Raw genomic sequence first — 20,113 nt, 5'->3', positions numbered from 1 at the left:
TCAAAACACGAATGTTGGTTTGAAACAAGGTTGTGTTTTGGGACCAATTCTATATAATTTGTTTACGGCAGACATGAAAACAACATTTTCCCAGATAAATAACTTCCCACCTAGGATTAATGGTGTTGTGATTCCATGGCTGGCGTATGCCGACAATGTGATTATATTTGATTGTACCGAGATAGGATTGCAAAGACCATTAATAGAGTTAGAAGAATATACAAACCAGAATGCCATGAGAATGAACATAGCAAAAACAAAAACTTTGTGGTTAAACAAAAAGAACATTGGGAACAAAAAAAGATTCACATGGCAAATATATGGGTCACCATTGATCAATGTATCAGAATACAACTATCTGGGATTTTTCATTAAGTCAAACCCTAGTGGGGAATTTGACCATGAGAAGGTTAAGGAAAAAATGTGGGGGAAGTGGCAAGCAATTAAACATTATGTGGCACAGTATGGAGGAAACAACATTGAGGGTTTGTTGGAAATATATAGAATGAGCATAATTCCTACAATAATTTATGATTTGGTAGTCTTAAATTTGGAACAGATTACATGGTTAGAGAGGCTTGAAGGGAAAATTACACTCAATTATAAATGTGCCAAGAGCTGTACCATTGGAAGCGCTGCATTTGGAATATGGAGCGACCTCACTAAAAACCCATTGGCAGGTTCAAAGAACATTATTATATGCAAAATGTATCAGCAGTTGTTGCGATTCAAATTATTTGTTATTGTTGATGAGGAAAATCCAGGATAACCCAGGGAAAAAAATTGTTTTTTGTTAGCACTCAGAAAATCTGCGAATCTATTTATATAACAATTGTGTCTTGAACCTGACAGACTAGAACAAGATCCCAATTACGAGAGGAAAATAAAAAAGAAAGCTAGGTTCTGGTATATGGCAAACAACATAGATAACCTGTATAAGAAGTTGAGATATCAAGAATTGGCACGTCAGGGATGTTTAATCCATACCCCTTCTCAATACTTGACTAAATTAAGTAGCATGGAGTTTAAGAGGTTTATTCTATACCTACAAATTAACGTGTTGCCCACAATGGAATGTACAGGAGTATGGGTAAACATCCCCTACTTAGAGAGACTGTGCAGATTTTGTAACAACGAGATTGAAACGAGTCGGCATGTCTTAACAGGCTGTAATTCTTTGAAACAGCTATACATCAGTGGATATGAAAAATTCTCAAATGAGTGTTCAGGGGAACAATTTTGGTCCAACATGCATGGGGCAACATCGGTAGTGGTATTCACAGCGGCATTCGATATTTGGAAAGAGATTCATAAGAATGGAATCTAGTTATGGGTGGAATGGAAGTATGATTATGACCGGCAAGTTGTGTAATTGCTTCTGGTTATGATTAATAGGTAAGGAAAAGGGAGCACTGAAATGTATTGAGGATACAGCTGGTATATGTTATTGTGAATTTTAACAAGTTACAGATTTTAGGTGATGAAATAATGTATTGTAACGAAACTGTAAATTTTATGTTCTGTATGTTTAGATGTGTGCTTAAAGTTTTAATGTATGAAACTAATTCCACAATAAACATTTTATTTTTAAAAAGAAACAGAAGAAGAACCAGAAGAACCAGAACCACCAAATATACACTTTAAGAAAGCTCAAGATTGGAGGGGAGAAAGGGCCTGGCAAGAATCAGAGGATTCTGAAGAGTTAGAGAGTTGCCTTCTGGGGGCGCTGTCCCTGAACTAGTTTGTTGCTAAAAGCCTCCAGTGCAGAAGAGAAGCTTTTGATTCTGAGAATCTGATTAGAGCCTATAGCAGGCTATCGCCAAGGAGGCCTATTTGTGATGGGCATATGCATATTGCAAGCATGTGTGTCATGCATGTGTACATAAACAAGGTAATGTGCGTGTATTCACATTGTTGGTTGCCAACTCGTATGTGCATAAAACGCATATTGGGTATTTGTTTTTAGGTGGTGTGTGTTTGGCGTATGCTCTATGTGAGTATGCATAGCCAATGGGACATGTGTGTTTGTGGGTTTTGGGGGATCAGGGTGTGGGGTATTTGTTTGCTGTATGTCAGTTTGTGCATGTGCATGTATGAGAGTGAGTATGTATAGTCATTCAGTGAGTATTGTCCCTGCGTGTTGTCTTCACTTATTGTGCTGTTATATTCCACAAGGATTGTGAGTGCATGTGAATTCCACACATGTTGCGTGTGCCCATTTATTTATTTATTTGTTTCATGCCATATCCTGCAGACACCAGGGCGCACGGAAACACACAAGACACAACACAAAGGACAGGACACAAGATAAGAAAATAACCATCAAAAGTAGTATTAAATAAACAGATCTTCCAAAATGGGAGCAAATTACGTTCCCGATGTAAAGCTGTGGGCATAGAGTCCCAGGCGTAGGCTGCTGGAACTGGGAAGGACCTGCCATTTCCATTCACACGTCGGACTCTAGGACAGGAGAGAAGGTTAGTGTTACTAGAACTCAATGCTCTCCTTTGCTCAAATTATCCAGGCTTTCCCTGAGATAACGGGGGAGCCACACCATATAAGCATTTATGTCTCAAGGAAATCATCTTGAACAGCACTCTGGCAGCCACAGGCAGCCGGTGTAGATCTTTTCTAGATTCAGAGATATTGGCTCTACGAGAGATGTTTTTCACAATACGGGCTGCATCATTCTGCACAGTTGGGAGTTTGTGAATGCTACCTTTGCCAGCGCCCGCTAAAAGAGCATTGCAATAGTCAATCCTAGGCAGAATAGTGCCTCTGGCCAATGTTTCACAGTTTTTATCTGAAACAAAAGGCTCTGTCAAAGGAGTCTTCGATGATACTGGGAACTTTTTACGATATTATTAATATGAGCCTACACACCAAGAGAAGATTCTAAGTAGATTCCAAGTGTCTTTACTTTGCTAATGACTGGAATACTGCGGTCCTCAATAATGAAACTGGAATACCCTGAATCAACTTTAGCCCTAGACTGGATTGATCAAAACATCATGAGATCTGTTTTGAAACTATTTAGGCACATCCAGAGCATGGACATCCAGTGTTTGATAGACTTATAGATAAGGGTTAGTCTCTCTGAATCTATGTCGTAATTATTTATTTTATACAATTAACAAAACTGTTTCAAAGCGCCCACATGAAAACATGCATCCATCACCTGCCCAACAAATACTGTGAGAAACCTGAAGATGTCTCACCCACCAGTACCCAGGGATCTGTCATCCAGATGACCAGGACACGGCCATAGCTTTTGGATCACGTTCCTGTGGGTGGACCAGTGCAGTATAATCACCTGGATGAGGGGTTCTCGGGGACTGGAAGTGGGACACTGGAGTGTGAGACACGGTATCCCCTTCGAAATAACACCTTTTCCCCAACCTACCAGGTAGGATACTTAGGAACGCAACCCTTTTCCCCCTTTCCCAACACAAACACGTTCTCACGGGCAGTTCACCATGAGCGACAACGGACTAACAATGGACTAACACCAGAGCCATGTACCTGGCATGTCCCAACACAAGGGGCAGGGAGAGTCAGGCAATTACTGATAATTACACACACCTGACTTCCATCATACTTCCCCACACAGATAAAAGGCGGAGCACGAAAGCATGCCCGGAGTGAGGTGAGCGAGGAAAAACACCAGAGGAAGAAGCAGTTCTGAGATGGAAGTTTAATACGAGGAGAAAGACGGCGAGACCAGAAATGGTTGCAAGGAGGGCACTGCCCTTGGCCTTTTCAGAGAAGAGAAACTGTTATTTTCACAAGCCCTCGAGGATAAGAAACATAAGACTGGGAGTTAAAACTGTAGCAAGGTGCTTTGTAAGTCGAAGGTACCCGGGGCTTTCCCGCATCGACGGCCGAGGCGGGGAGGAGCGAGTGCCGCTGTGGTACTGTTCTTGGCTCCGACAACAAAGCTGCTCCAGTAAAGTCACCACAGCCAGTTAGTCCGGGAGACTGATAGCAAACCGGTCTGTGTTAGACCCAAGGTTGAAAGCAGCAGCATTGTATGTGTACTGTGATTACAAAGGGCCTCATTACGAGGTAGGAGGTAGCCATGGTGCTGTTAGCACCATGGCTACCCACTTACCGCATTCCGGGTCCGGGTTCCCAAAATAGGGATTTACCGGGTCATTCCAACCTTGGAGGCCCCGGTAAGTCCCCATTCCGGGAACCATTCCCGATTCCCATTCGAGCCCCCATAGGGCTCAATGGGAATGGGTATGGAGCTAATACGGTACCGCAATTTGCGGTACCGTTATTAGCTCTGAAGTCCCTGAACGGGTCCCTTCCATAACGCCTGGTAAAACCAGGCGTTAAGGAAGGGAACCGCTAAGGGACCTCAGAATAGGGTGGTAAGGGATTACCGGCACTGGTGTCCTTACCAGTGCCGGTAATCCCTTACCACCTACCTCGTAATGAGGCCCAAAGACAAGTGTAAACCCAATGGAGGGATGCCGAGAGAAAGCTAGGGCAAGGCAACCCCTGCTTTCTGATGATTGTAAACTGTGAAATCAAAGTGGTTCTGCAACAGTTCAAGCCAAGCCCTGTGCATATTCAAAGGTCTTCGAGAGCATATAAGAACTGTAATTGGTCGAATTGAGGAAGACGAATTGTGAAGAGAGAATCTGAGCCCGACTGAGGGGGATCTGGGGTGAATCGTGAGTCACCCGAGAGGAGATTGTCGTAGAAAAGGGATCTGAGCCCGGCTGAGGGGGAAACAGGGTGAACAGTGAATTGCCCTAATTGAATATTTGGAAAGGAACTCTTCCTTTGTTTGATACATCAGGCCCTCTTGATCAAGAGACTTTTGATAACTTAAAAGACTTGGCCATAGAAGGCTCTGATGCTTGTAATAGAACTGTGTCCTCATGCCGAAGATGCCCAAGAATGGGCTATGCTCGAGTGAACCACCTTGTCCCGTGCTGAAAAAGTGAGGAGGGGAGGCCAACGGCCTATAATCGTGACTTATCATTTTGTGAACACTTCCTTCCTTTTCATTAACATATCCCACACTATTTTAAATTAGAGGTAAGTATTGGCAATAGATTTTTTAATATGGACCCTTTTATTTTGACGAGACTCCACTAGGACTGCGTTATTATTATTTGATGGTCATCTTTAGATTTAGGTTGCGATAGACGTTTATCACACCCTTGATAAAGTTCCATAAACACCCTTGAACTATGGTCCCTTGTGTCTGTCTTACTTTGATACCATTCCTTCCTTACAATACCCACTGATTCATTCACCCCAAAGTCTTCCTCTCGTGAAGTTTTCCCTTCAAGTTTTATATCCCTCTGTTTTCTTTACTTTTTGAAGATGCTTTAGAAATAAACTATCTTGTACAATAGGAGAAATCAAAATGTGATGTACCTGAACAGACAACGCCAGCATCGTTACTATGGAGGCAGTTGTTTACATTCCACCCTCGGTTGGGGCAGTCCCACAGGTGCACCTCTTGTCCTTTGCAGAGAACATCGTCCAGAAGAATGCTTCCAGTGCCCTGACCAAAGAAGGCTCCACCACGAGAAGCCACGGCAGTTCCACATCCCATCTGTCTGCACACGACCTGCGAATTTGCCAAAGTCCAGAAATGATCACACACCGTCCCCCAGGCTCCTCCATAGTAAACCTCAATGCGCCCGGTACAAAACTGCCCGCTGCCAACAAGGCGCAATGCCAGGGTTTGGGTATCTGGAAGGGGTAGGGAGATAAAAATAACATGCATTTGTTATCAAGTGCAAACAAACGTGCAAAATCCTTGAATCAATAGGAAACATGCATGTTACATCACTCAGTATGTCAGCATTTAGTGTAAGAGTTGCTTTAAGTAAGTTTAGATAGAAGCACAAGGGGGTAAGTGTGGAATTAGCCACTCCTAGACCAGCAAAAGTAGATGTTCGAATGGATGTGTCAAAGAGTTGTCAAGACTGTGTATAGAAAACACAAACATGCCTTAAGGTGCAGCTTGACTTGTGCTCACAAAAGTTCAAAGTTATATTAGAAAAGTCAGGGAATGCACTTAATTTGTACACAGACATTCCAGCTATAAGTGATGCATGAGGGGCATCAAAGTGAAGATGTATGTACATGTGTGAGATAAGTGGAGTATGAACGAATACTTACCAGTAATGTTCCTTCTATGGATTACATGCCAACAGATTCCTCACCTGGACAGGGGGCATAGTGCAGCTTGACTTTAATGCACCTTGGCGCTCATGCTCCTCGACACCAGACATGATGTCGGCTTTCATACTTAAAGTACACACTTTCCCCTCTACCTCATTGTCTCACCTTTTTCTCCCATGGTCTGAAGCCGAGGGAATCGATTCCCATGTTAAGAAAATACATATACAAAATGGGACCACTTTTTTAAGTGTGGAACTATAACCAAGAATAACAAATGTACCTTATCCTGGCTCAATCTGTGCACCGTGGACACTTTCCCTTTTTTTTGACTACTCTTAGAACTCACCCACAAAAAAACTTTCAGGAGTGTTGAAGGCTAGGGTTAGGAGAGCGACAAGACATCTGTGGGAGGAGAATCTGTAGAATAAACATTACCGATAAGAAACGTTCTCTTCAATGCATCGCAGCCTCACACAGATTCCTCATCAGGATAGACTCCCAAAGCAGTAGATGAGAAGGAGGCGGGCTGAAAGTGTTACACTAGAAAGCTTTGCAAAACGACCCAGCCAAAGTGGGTATCTCTGCCACTAGACAGATATAAGCACTAGACAGTGCTTTGTGAAAGTTTGAAGGGATGCCCACTTAGCAGCCTTCAGATGTCCTTCAATAGCACCCCTCTTTTCAGAGCAGAGGAATCAGCCACCTTCCTTGTGGAGTGGGCACACAGACTCTTACGGACCTCCTTGCCTGCCTTTTTGTAACACTAAGCTACGCACAGGATGATTCAGCGAGATAAAGTCTGTTTAATCACTTCATGGCCCTTACACGACAGCGCCTGCATCTTACTTATACGTCGGGCCGATGTAATTGCCACTAGAAACACTGTCTTCAACGTGAGAGGCCTGATGGACGCAGAGTGCAAAGGATCAAAGGGACCAGCCATGAAGTATGAGAGAGTGCTAGATAAAGATCCCAGGTTAGGACTAAAAACTTAACTGGGGGAAACACATTCACAAGCCCCTTAAGAAATTGGGCAACCATAGGCCCGGAGAAGAAGGAACCCTGGTCCAGCAGTGTCTTAAGCAGAGAAAGAGAAGCCAGGTTCCCCCAGGTACCCATTACCTCTGGCCAGCTGTAGAACCTGCTTGGCCAGGGGCAAAGGAAACGCCTGGACCACACAGAAGGGGCACAATATCGGGTCATGCGCCTCTCTCCCTCTACAATGCCACAAACATGCTTCATCTGCAAGCATAGATGGGGCCCATAGCCTGTGTGCAGCCAGCAACACCACCAATACATCATGCCTCAAGTCCCCAGCCATCATATCTTAGCCTCTCAAGAACCACAAAGGTGGAGAGCTGGGCAAATGGCCATACCCAGATGTTCTGGGTACAACGTCCTCCTCACCCTGTCTGGGGCGGTTAGTATCAGGTGAGCTTGAAATATCCAAAAATTTATGAGAACCAATGGGATGACCAGAATTGGGGGGAAACGCGTAGTGAAGGTCGAAGACCCATTCCACTGAAAAGGCATCCTCCCACACCTTCCCTCAGGAAAAATCCCCTCAAACAGGACTGTTTGCACAAGTTATCCAGAATGGATCTTCTGCCATCTTATTCTCCTGGTCGCACAATCACAACAGATCATTGGCCATTGTCCTTGAAACATCCAATATTTTGCCAGAAAATCACAACCATTGAGCACAGAGAGGCCACTTTATGGAACACATCCTCAGCCTGGCCTATGGAATCAGAAAAATGTTGGAGGCCATGAAGTCCAGGAGGAATGTGAGGGTGATAGATTGTGTGAGTTCTGGAACAATATTACAATTTTATCAATGCTGGTGCCAATTTTTTCGGTGGGGAAAGCCTTTCCTACCTGTGTATCCAGGATTCCCCTGATGAATTGGAGCCTCTGTGCAGGTGTTGTGTGTGATTTCTGGAAATTCATGGAGAAGCCAGAACTGTGAAGCAATGTCTTTGAAGGTGCCGCGTTACCTGCTCCAGAGAGCAGCCCCAGATGAGCCAGTCATCCAGATACAGGAGGACAGACTCCGTCCCTCCTGGGTGGGCCACCACCACTGCCATCAGCTTGGTGAACACCCTGGGTGCAGAGGTCAATCTAAAGGGAAGCACTTTGAACTGAAAATGCTTCTTCCTGACGTTGAACCTCAGGAATCTCCTGTGCCTCTGGTGCATCAGCACATGGAAGTAGACGTCCTATAGGTCCAACAACACCAACCAGTCCTGGCTTTGCAGATCCTGGAGAATTTCTCACAAAGTCACCATCCTGAATTGTCCTTCCTCTGGAACTTGTTCAAGCCTCTGCAGTTCAGGATGGGACAAAGTCCTCAGCCCTTCTTGGGTATCAATTAGTAATGAAAGTACCATCCCATTTCTCTCTCTTGAGCTCGGACGTCCTCCACTGCACGCTTTGCCAACAATGAGGCTAACTCTTCCCTCAGTTCTGGCTCTGGGTCTGAGGAAGCCGGCCTGGAGTTCTGTGCATGAATAGAAGTCAGTAACCTCGGTCGACCAACTAAAGCACCCAAGCTTCGGGGGTGATCTCCAGCCACCTGCTTTGAGACTCTTTACTCGATCAGCTCGTGTGGGAAAGAGCTTGTTAGGCAGAATCCTATGCAGTTCCCTTAGGGAGCACTGCAAAAGATTAAGACTACAGGTATAAGCAATAAATCCCCTTTGGTATCTGTCTGTACAACACAGATTTAGTTGGTAGCTGTGGTTGAGCATCCAGACTAATCTCAAGAGGGAGATGAGCAATATTCAGAGTTTACACACCAGGACTACAGTACTATAGAACAAGGAAACACTGACCAAAGCTTTGTATTAAAAAGAATATATATTTAATTTCTACACACTCTTGGCAATCACACAATGCACTTAGTGTAAAAGTAAGTTAAACATAGTCAAGGAAAGATATACGCAACTCCCCCATAAATTGTAGACAAGTTAGAGTTAAGGATACTGAGCAAATAATATGACACAGGGAGCGCTTAACCCAAATGGCACTCTAGCAATTTCTCAAAAGGGAGGGAAAGGACAAGTTATTCACAGGTTAGGTGCACCAACACATTTCTAAGTCAGGAAACAATCTAAGGAAGGCAGTTGTAACTGAATAAGCCGAGGTAAATAGGCCTGTGCCAGAGTCAATGGTACAAGGCAATGCGGCCAAGGTCAAACAGTTCTAGTAGCTGCAATCGAGTCTTTGTTCAAGAAGTTCAAAAAGGAGGGTGCAGAAGTAACAGATAATGTCAGACGAAAGGGTGGCCAGCCCCGAAGGTAAGTAAAGGATTTAAAACACCTTTAGCAATACCAAACGAAACGGGAGGCCTTATGGAACAATGTGCCTTAAAAGTTGAGGAGGTTCCTGCGGTGGCGGTAGTTCCTGGCAGTTCCGGCAGTTCGGGAGATCCAGCAGAGGAAGAGATGCTCTTGTCATGGAGGAAGGGTCGAGGCACTGCACTGCCAGGGAAGAAACCAGCCGCGGTGGTGCCCAACAGAATAAAAGGTACTCTCCTTTAAATCACGGTCGCGGTGGACTGGTGCCTGGCTATCCGGTCTCCTGGTGCTGTGCACAGGCGATTCGACCAAGTCAAGTCCTGGAAGGCGATTGACGAACTGGTTGTCCCCACCAATTGAAAGGAAGAAGGCTCTTGCAGGTGAAGATCTTCTCTCGTGGTTGGAGAAGAGTGATGAGGGTCTGCAGCAGGGCTTTACCGGTGGTTCAGTTGCGGCAGACGTCTTCAGCTTCTCTCCTCTTTGGGTTTCTCAGGTCCAGTGGCGACGTCTATCTTCCAGTCCTCAGATCCCTACTTTTATGCAGAAAACCCCCATTCATTCAGCCTAGCTGTCATTCAAAACAGCGGGGTGGTTATCCTGGCGGGATAACCTTCCAGCCTATCAGGGCATAGTGTGACCTGGGTTGCTTAGGGAACTCTGTCCAGGGTCCCTATTCCTCCTCCCACACATCCTTACCACTTACTGGCGTCTCAAGGAGGGCTTCTGTCCAGAAGCCCTCCAAAAGGATGAACAAAGGGCCCCGACCTCAGCTTGGATTACAGAGAGAGACACGAGAAAGACATTTTATCAAACATCTGGCAAAAAAAAAACACCCGAGTAAAGTGTTTTTTTTAAAAAAGGTTTTTCTTACATTTTACAAGCAAACAAACAATAAACCAAACAAACAGTGCATGTTCCAACAGTTTCAATACACTTTTTTAACTTCCTAACCACTACTCCCTCTACCCCACCCCCCTTGCGAGTCTATTGCATTGAACCTTCAGTTTCCACACCCTGTGGTTCGGTCACCTCCTCCACAGGCTCCGTCGGGTCGTCTAATGACCCAAACAGTCCGGCTATCAGTGATTTCCAGGCCATCAGGGACTCATTCTCCTCCTCCTCCCCATTGCTACACGCTTCTTGCCATGCCGTGGTTTCGGCTTCTGCCCATTTTTGCAAGTCTTTCCACCACACCTCTATCCTCGGCACATGGCATGACTTCCATCCCATGGCAATCCTCCTTTTTGCTAGCACATAAGCCAGGTCCCTTAGTTTACTTATGTGCCTGAGTTTCCGTGGTCTTGGGAACCCCCCCAGCAGACAGGCCCACACCGTATCCACTACAATCTTGACCCCTCTTCCTTCTAGTTTCTTTTTTACACCCCTCCAGAACCTCTCTTTGATCGGGCATGACCAGAAAATATGCACCATGCCCGCGTTCTCTTCGTCACACTTGGGGCATGCTTGCCAACCTGCATTCTCGAACCTCGATATCTTCCAAGGCGTCATGTAAGCCCTGTGTGTTATGTACAACTGTATCTGTTTCAGCCTCGCGTTTCTAGACACCTTCTTATGATACCCTTGCGCCCTTTCCCACATCCCATCTCCCATTTGGGCCCCAACCTCCGTTTCCCAGTCCATTCTCAGCTGCGTGACCTACTTCCCCACTTTAGACATCAACATCTCATACAGTCTGGAAATCTCATGACCCCCCTCAGCTATTTCACATACCACATCTATGGTGGCATCCTATTCTTCCTCCAGCACAGTTTCAGGCCATGTTCTCTTAATCCTCTGTACCATTCTGTGGTACGTAATGTACTGGCCTTCATGCAACCCAGCTACTTCCCGCAGCCCCTCAAAAGTAACACTAGAACCCTCCTGCCAGATGTCCCCCATCGTTGCCACCCCAGCCGGTTCCCAGTGGGCCCGGAGTATCAGTCGCAGCTGAGCGTCCGCCCCTGTCAATACTACCAATGGCATCTGCGGTGAGCATGGGGACGGGTCCCCAATCATTTGGCATGCCCTGCGCCACACCTTCAACCCTAGTAGCATCATTTTAGGGTGCCCCACCATTTCCACTCTGGGTGCCCATATGACTTCTTTCAAATAAAAAGGTGAACAATCCCGCCCAAACAACCTATGTTCGGAGGTCTCTTCATTAGATAGCCATTTGGCGACATACTGCAACTGGCTCGCCACATAGTACGCCTCGTAGTTGGGCAGCTTAATTCCCCCTTTGTCATGGCAGTTCTGAAGCTTCCATTACGCCACTCTGTTTCGCGTGCCGTGCCACAGAAAGTCCCTACACATGCTATTTAGTTTGGTAAAAAACCCCCTAGGAATAAAGTACGGTATATTCCCGAAGTAATGTAGGAGCCTCGGCAGGACCACTATCTTTAGCATCGCTCCCTGCCCCATCATCGCCAGAGGCAGCTTTGCCCAAAACCGCATGCACTTCTCAATGTTCCTGATGGCTACTTGTGTGTTACACTTATGCTCCTCTTCTACAGTATGGTATATATTTATCCCCAAGTACTGAAACGTGCAAACCGTCCATGGTACTTGCAATACAGGTAAATGCTCCGATGGAATCCCCTTGTACCCCCCAATGGGAACATTCTGGACTTCTGGGGATTCACTGCTATACCCGACAACCCAGCGTATCTCTCCATCACTTCTAGGATGTACTGGAGAGTTTCTTCTGGGAATCGTAGGTACAGCAGCATGTCATCTGATTATAGGGAAATCAGGTGCCGCTCCCCTTTCACCTCAATGCCTATAGTGTCATATTGTTGCCTCAGATACATCGCAAGAGGTTCCAGGGCCAGTATATAGAGCATAGGAGACCACGGGCATCCCTGTCTAGTGCCCCTGCTAAGCTGCCACCTCTCTGATATCACAGATCCTGTCTTAACTCTAGCCAGCGGTTCACTGTACAAAATCTTCGCCCACCTCACATAGCCAGGCCCTAACCCATAGTGTTTCAGGGCCACCAGCAGCCACAGCCACTTGATGGAGTCAAAGGCCTTGATCGCATCCAAGGACACGATTGCCATTTCCTCATCCTTTCCACTGCCAAACTCAATGATCCTCTGGAGTCGCCTATGATTATTGGTGATGTTTCTATGGGGGACATAGCCCGTTTGATCCGGATGTATTAACTTGCTGATGACCCTCTTCAGTCTATTCGCCAAGACTGCAGTTAATATCTTGCCCTCTTGGTTCAGCATTGACACAGGTCTAAAGGAACCACAGCTACGCCCAGATTTATTTGGTTTAGGGAGAGGTACTATGACAGCCTCTCTCAGTGACTCCGGTAAGCGGCCCATCTCAAATGCTTCGTTTAACATTTCTAGCAGCGGGGGGAGGACCTCGTCTATATATACCTTATAAAATTAGCTCGGGAGCCCATCTGTCCCTGGGGCCTTACTAGTAGGCAACTGCCTCACCACCTCCCCCAGTTCTTCCAGGGTAATCGGGGAGTCCAGTTCCTCTCTTTCCTCCTCGCTTATCTTGGGCAGCCCCATATCCTCCAGCATTTCCTCTATCATTAAACGGCTGCTTTCCCCATCTTCCCCGTATAACCCTTTATAATAATCCACAAATGCTTGATTAACTCCCTCCTGGGTATCCTCTACGCTACCTTCTTCCCACTCTATAGTTCTAATTGTGGCTCTGGGGGTCTCGCTCTTATATAACCACGCCAAAAGTCTCCCCGGTTTATCGCCTCCCGCATGCTGTCTCTCTATGTACCTTTTATAATTAAGGTTACACAACCTCTCCCAGTATTCCGCACATTTTTGCTGTAGCTTAAGTATCAAATCTAGTTTCTCTGCTGTAAAGTCACCGGCTTTTAAGGCCTCTTCCAATTTTGCTTCCGTCTCCCTCAGTTCAGCCGAAACCCCTCCCTGTAGGCCCTTGGATTTCGCCATGGCCGCCCCCCTCATGACAACTTTAAAGGCCTCCCATAATGTCCCCGCCGAGTCTACACTCCCAGTGTTGGTTTCAAAATAGTTTACTATCTCCTCTCGCAAGTCCTCTCTAAAGAAGGGGTCTCTCAATGCCTCCGCTCGTAGGCGCCATGTCGGGATCCTCGCCCTCGGGGGGCAGTATTGCCATGCAAGAATCAGGGGCGAGTGGTCCGAGAGGACCCTGGCCCTGTACTCTATGTGTGCCATCTCCGCTATCATTTCAGGTGATGCAAAGACATAGTCCAGCCTCATAAATAAATGCTGTGGGGCCGAGTAATGCGAATATTGCCTTTCCCCAGGGTGCCACACTTTCCATGCATCTTCCAGCCCAAAGTCATCTAGCAGTGTCTGTAGCGCCCTGGCTGCAGGGGCCGGTCTATCTAATTTCCCATCCGATCTATCCAACCTCGGGTTCAGTACGCAATTGAAGTCCCCTCCCCAGATCACCGCGCTACCCACACACACGCTCAGATTCGCACTCAGTGTCCTAATGTATGCCGCTGTGTTCTGGTTCGGGGCGTACGTGTTAACAATACTTATCTCCCTGTTCTCTACCAATCCCCTCAGCATAACCATCCTCCCGTCTGTCTCAGCCACCACTCGCAACCGCTGAAATGGGACATGTGGCGCTACCCATGTAAGTACTCCTCTTGCGTAGGCCGAGTAAGATGAGCCCACCAACACCCCTTTCCATTTTCCCGCAATCATGTCCATCCGCTCACGTGTGAGGTGGGTTTCCTGTAGCAATGCAATATCTATTTTCTGCCTGCGCAGATACAGCATAACCTTGTTCCTTTTTAAATAGCTATTAAGCCCCCGCACATTCCATGTGAGTATTTTAAGGGCCCCAATGGCCTGGTATGGTCCCGTTCCCTCCCCCTCAGGTGTCGTTTAGCTTCAAGTTCCAATCCAATCCATATAGGCTCGCATCCCACTCTAAAACCCCTTTAAACACAAACACACCAAACTTCCCGTTCTCTCTCCCCCCCGCCTCCCATCCCTTCCTCAACACTCTCCCCCCCAACTGTTACCCAGCGCCATCCCTGGATCTCAGGCTCCCCCGCATCTAGCTCTTTCCGGCTTTCGCCTGTACTCGAAGCTCCGCAGGGTGAGGCCACCCTAGTGGCCAACCTACTACAACTATAACTATAATTCGGGGGGTTGGGTACTTCCGCCCTGCGCTCCAATAGCACATCAATTAACCACACATTGCCAAACAATTTAAGTATATGTAACTGCCACTATATTCCAGTCCATCAAGTCTCTCACAATCAGCAATATGTAATCGAACATCAGCCTCATACAGCCAAGCCCATCGTTCTCAGCCTTCGCCTAGGCGCCCTCGGGATGTGCGCTGGCCGCCATAGCAATATGCATACCGTATTTGAGTCACTTTTCGCGTCCATTTTGTGTCTCTTCTGTGTCTTGATCCGGGCAGCCCTGCAGATCCAGCCATGTTGTTGCTTCTTCCGGAGTGTTAAAAAATGCAATTTGCTCTTATGCACGACCTTCAGTTTCGCAGGGTACAGCAGCATATATTTTATCCCAGCTGCCCGCAGCCTCCTTTTGATAGTTACATAGCTGTACCACTGCCTTTGGACCAGCATAGTATAATCCGGGTATGCCGTGATAGTGCTCGAGGCCCTCTCAATTGTTCCGCCTTTCCGAAAATATTCCAATATTTTCTTGCGGTCTTTACAGTTCAGTATTTTAGCAATTATTGCTCCTGGAGGGGCCCCTGGTCTCGGCTTCCTCATAAGGGCCCTATGTGCTCGCTCCACCGCAAAACCCTGCGAGAGTGTACCGGCCCCGATTGCTTATAGGAGTAAGTTCTCAATGTAATCAGTCGGGTCCTGGCCTTCTTCACCTTCCGGCAAGCCCACCACGCGAATATTGTTTCTCCTCGCTCTCCCTTCTGCTTCTTCTGCTCGAGACTCCAAGTTGGTCACTTGTTGTTTAAGGACATGGATCTCCTTTGTATTGTTGCTGCTGGTGTCCGTGTTAGATTTCACCGCACCCTCCAGGCAGCTTGTGCGTTCCGCCAGTCCCCTAACATCTTGTCTCAGCAAGGAGACTTCGATGCCCACTGCTTCAATTCTAGCTTCCAGGGAAGTGCGTAGGTCCATCATCGCAACCCCCCAAGATTCCTTCAGCTCCGTGATGGCTTCTAAAATCTGATGATTATCAGCCGCTGTAGCGCCCTCAGCTTGTGCCACCGGGCTTTTGGTTGCGCTGGCCGCAGGAGACTGCTGTGTTTTCGCAAAAATATCCATTGTGGGTTGTTTGTTCTTATTCTTACCCATGGCCCCTCGCGCCGCCATATTCCGGTCTCCGTTGGGTCTCCCTAGCGTCTGAGTATCTTCCCAACCGTAATTTCCGCTCTTTACCGACCGTTGTGGTGATCTCCAGGCAGTCGCGACATCCTCTTGCCGCTGCTAGTTGCTGATCAATGCCGAGCGAGCGCCGCTCGTGCTTGTCGTGGTGCGGCCTGCATTTTCACCCCTCTGTTGCCCTCGGGCCCCTGCCATCCGGGCCAGCCCCCAAGCCTCAACGACCCAAGGCCTACAGCCCCCAGGGGTTTTGTTCCGTCTTCACCTCGCCCTTGCCGTTCTTTCCCCGTGGCCTCCGCCTCTATTCGTCCTCTTCAGGTACCCCAGTGGCGTTTCCTTTGTTGTCGGCCATCTTGTGTGACAATGTGCCGAACTGCCACCGTCGTTCGCTGAGCCATTCCTCCAGACTCCCGCTTACGATTCTCTCGATCTTCACACAATGAGCAGAGCCTACATTCCCGTGCGTGTATTATTAATTCTGGTACCAATGGCGCATTTTCAAAGGTAGTTTTTTCGGATCATCTGTCGGATCCTCCGGAGCTACACGGGAAGCACCTCCTACTCCATGGCTGCTCAAGCCACGCCCCCCACCGGAGTAAAGTTATTATTAAAATGACCCGGCAGTGTAAAGGAGGTCCCAGACATGGCCTGTACCCCTTCCCCTCATATCGAGGTACCAGGAGCGTACTCGCCAAGGTATGTGACGTATGAGGAGCAAATGAACCAATAAAGAGCTGCACTGGGACTCTGCCCAGTGTACACCAGAAGATCCATACCTGTTGAAGCGCCCATAAGCAGACAACCCTGGGCAGCACGGTACCCTATCAGGTCAGCCGTACCAGCCGCTGATACGAAACGAAGAGTACCTACAGACGTTACATGAAGAGACCCAAAGAGCCCTAATAGAAGGCCAGAGGAAATGCCTCAAGGGCCTGAACAGACTCGTGAATGAACAAAAGCAGCTATCGAAGATAGCACGCCAGTGCGAGTAACTACGAAAATAAATATAATGGACACAGAGAAGAGACTTTGTTAAAACGTGAGGAAACGTTGCTACAAGACAAGATGGAAGCAACCGACCTGTTAAACGTGTGTAAATAGGCTTGAAACGCAGGATGCTGAGAAATAAATACTGCTTGCAATGCTTAGTAGAAGATAGAGCGGCAAGCGCCAACCTTATATCTACCTCAATGAAGCACAATGTACACGTGCAACTCCATTTTGTAAAAGCAGAAATGTACCCAGGCTGCCAGAGGCCTGAAAGGACAAGTTTCGTAACCCAGCCAAAGGCAAGAGAAGGAGCGGAATCGAAACTCAACAAAGAGCGGCTCATGCCTAGGAAATCGAGGTCAACCAGAGAAAGGGAGGAGAGCGTCAGCTAACAAGACTCAAACTTCAGAGCATACCAGCCTGCCTCATGAAGGTCAAGATAAGGGGGGCCCATGCAGGTGGCGAGGCTGAAACAGAATTAAATGCACTAAAAGCTGGAAACTGAAGCAGATTCATGGTGAACTAACATGTGACCAGCCAGGCGTGAAGAAGTACCACCGCCTGATGTCATCCAGGATCTGGGGATGCCATATCTTTTCCCGATTAGAGACTACAGTTTTGAGGCCATCCTTAGCCCACTAATTGACACATCGCCCTAAAACACTGATTGATGGAAGGGAGGCAGGGTGAAAATTGGGACACCAGGCACATGGGTGTCCATTCTGCATGCCGCTAATTAAAATGGGGATTTATGTCTAGGGGTGTAACCTGCCCAATCACAATGGACCAAGTTATCTGGAGTCCTATAGATAGTAGAACCAATAAGACGTCGTACTTGTAGTGACATCAATCATGTGTGGTGTAGTGGGATGGGCCTAGACGCCCACCCGATAAGAGTTATCCAATCCGCATGCCCTATTATCATATACAGATATAGCACCTATACTTAAGTTACCTTTCCTAACCAATTATATTGCGTGTCGAGTTTTTGTAGAGTTAGACGTCAATGATGACGAATATTGCCTATAAAAATTGCTGTTCAACTGAAGTTCGAGGAAGTCGGAGCGAGACAGGTGATCGCAATGCTGCTGATTTCCATTTGTTTCTCTGTTTGATGTACTTGTCATTAAACAGACTTCCCTTTGCCAACTTACTGAGTCCTCATTATTGAGTCGTGTTGGAGTAAGTGAATCCTGCACCCCCTGTCCTCACATGGTGCAGCTATCTTGTCTTAGAAGTTCTAGAGGGTGAGTGCTGACCTATGGGCCCGTCAGTGAATTCCTCTCCTCCAGAACACTTGGTAGCGTGAGGATGGTTTCGGCCATTAATTATTGATTATATAATACTAAAACACCTTAGACCGACGGCACGAAGTAACTCCGGGTCTTCTGCTACATCACAAGTCCTTTTGCCATTCCAGCTGAGTAGACTGAGAAGCTCCCCGTGGACAAAGATAGAGTAAGTCCATAAAAAATCTGCAGTGGGTCTGAAGGAACCCGCCTTTCCAAGCATAACCCCTCTCATTCCCACGCTCAGCCAATCGGACGAAAACCTTAAAAAGCTGGAAGAGGAAGGGGCGGTGATCCTGAAGTTCCAGAGAGGAAAAGATGCGATCGGTGAGTGAAACAACAAACTTGTTACTTTGGCAAATGTGCTGTAGGCATTAGAGCCAGTAGGGGAAAGGTAACGGTGGGCGGCGGAGAAAAAATTAAATAGTCAGAAGAAGGGAAGACTGTATATATATATAGGGGGTAATGACTCGAGCATAAAAGATAAAGAGTGGATACCGGGGGCACACCCGAGAGAAAAACAAGGGATACTGGGGGGACACCTGAGATAAAAACGAAGTATTACCAGGGGGACACCTGAGATAAAAACAAAGTATTACCAGGGGGGCACCTGAGATAAAAACATAAGGATTCGCCTTATTCCTGCGCTTTAATACAGCGGTCAGAAGAATAATTGTATTGATGATTATTTGAAATGAAATTTGGTTTTACGCGATTCTGTAACTTAGAGGGAATCGCCATTGAATGGATGGGTTTTGAGCAAATTGTTGGTATACATTTTGGCGGGAAAAGATTGGATTGGAGCTTGCGTATGTGGTGCGCGCTCATACTATTGGAAGGTTAAAGAATTGTATAAATATTGTTAGTGACGAAATTAAAAATGGAGGAAGTTACCCCGCAACTACCTAAGCATGCACCAAAACTCAAGAAGTATAGCACAGAGTGGGTTAAGATTACCGCCCACAAAATGTGCATGCCTTGGCCACAGAATGGGTCCCTTTCTAAGGCTGTTTTACAGCATATGAAGACATTCCTACACGCCACATATACAGGCAAGAAGCTAGAGAAACGTCTTGCTGTTCTAGAATTGTGGAAGAGGTTTGAAGAAACGAAGGTGGAAGAACCACCCACAGACTGGATACTAAATGTATGTACGGAGGGGGTTGAGACGCCTACCGCGCCACCAGCCCCGCCTGAGCCAGACATTGAAGGGAGTAAAACAGAGGGGCTTTACCCACTAAGAGAACTTAAGGCAGACACGGGGTATAGCAACCCTGCATATGAGTCGCCTACGCACAGTAGTGACGATAATAAGGGAAAGGAACAGGAAAACAATATCGCCTCCGTGGTCTCAAGGGACAAAGAGAGATGCAAAGATGAAGGAAAAGATTGGGCACAGAGTTGTGCACCTCCAGATAAGGAGAACGAGGGAAATAAGCGTAAAGAAAATTAAGGTAGATGAGATAGCATTCTCGAAAGACGAATGGATGGGAAGTCAGATATTACTGAAGTTGGATGGAAAAGGAAGTGATGATTTGAGGCCAAGGGAGAGGTCTGATGAGACGCAAAGGAGAGAGAGAGAGAGAGAGAGAGAAAGAGATGGAAGTAAGGGTTGAAAGGACAAGAAAGAAAGATAGGCTAAGGCAAAAACAACTATATCGCTGAAGAGCAAGGAGTACCACTCAGTCGCACACAATACGCAGCCTATGAAAAATACAGGCAGAACATGTTAAATTTAGAGAAAGAAAGAAGAGTGCACGAAAGGAAAGTAAAAAAGCGGGAAGATGAGGAGATTAGAAGGGCAAAGGAACGTAGAAATGAACGAATGATGGAAGTAGATAAGGCTAGAGAAGAAGCAAGGAAGTGCAAGGAAATAGACGAGGAAGTAGAACGTAAGCACAGACAGAGGGCACGAGATCTTGAATATCTGGAGCGGGAAGTTAACAAACCCAATCCTGTTGTAGAATGGGAAGACATAGAAGAATTCTTTCCTGCAAGCGATGCGGTACCAGGTACAAGTGGGACAAATATTGAAGATGACTTTGACACCAGAAGCATCGGGGAAACGATTGATAAAA

The 20,113-nt window shown here is 46.8% G+C and overlaps 1 protein-coding gene across 1 annotated transcript in view; it reads right to left on the bottom strand.

Annotated features, from left to right (window-relative positions):
• Positions 1–5,359: 5,359 nt before the first annotated feature.
• LOC138473465 (deleted in malignant brain tumors 1 protein-like) overlaps positions 5,360–20,113 on the bottom strand; it is a 117,598-nt gene continuing 102,844 nt past the window's right edge. The window contains exon 4 of the mRNA XM_069612112.1: positions 5,360–5,708. Within this exon, the coding sequence (XP_069468213.1) occupies positions 5,360–5,708 (349 nt within the window). The remainder of the gene's footprint in view (positions 5,709–20,113) is intronic.

This window comes from Ambystoma mexicanum, chromosome 8 (genome assembly GCF_040938575.1).
Source record: "Ambystoma mexicanum isolate Mex_15411 chromosome 8, UKY_AmexF1_1, whole genome shotgun sequence".
NCBI lineage: Eukaryota > Metazoa > Chordata > Amphibia > Caudata > Ambystomatidae > Ambystoma > Ambystoma mexicanum.
The sequence above is the reverse complement of the archived record's forward strand: the minus strand, read 5'-3'. Positions and strand labels throughout refer to the sequence as shown.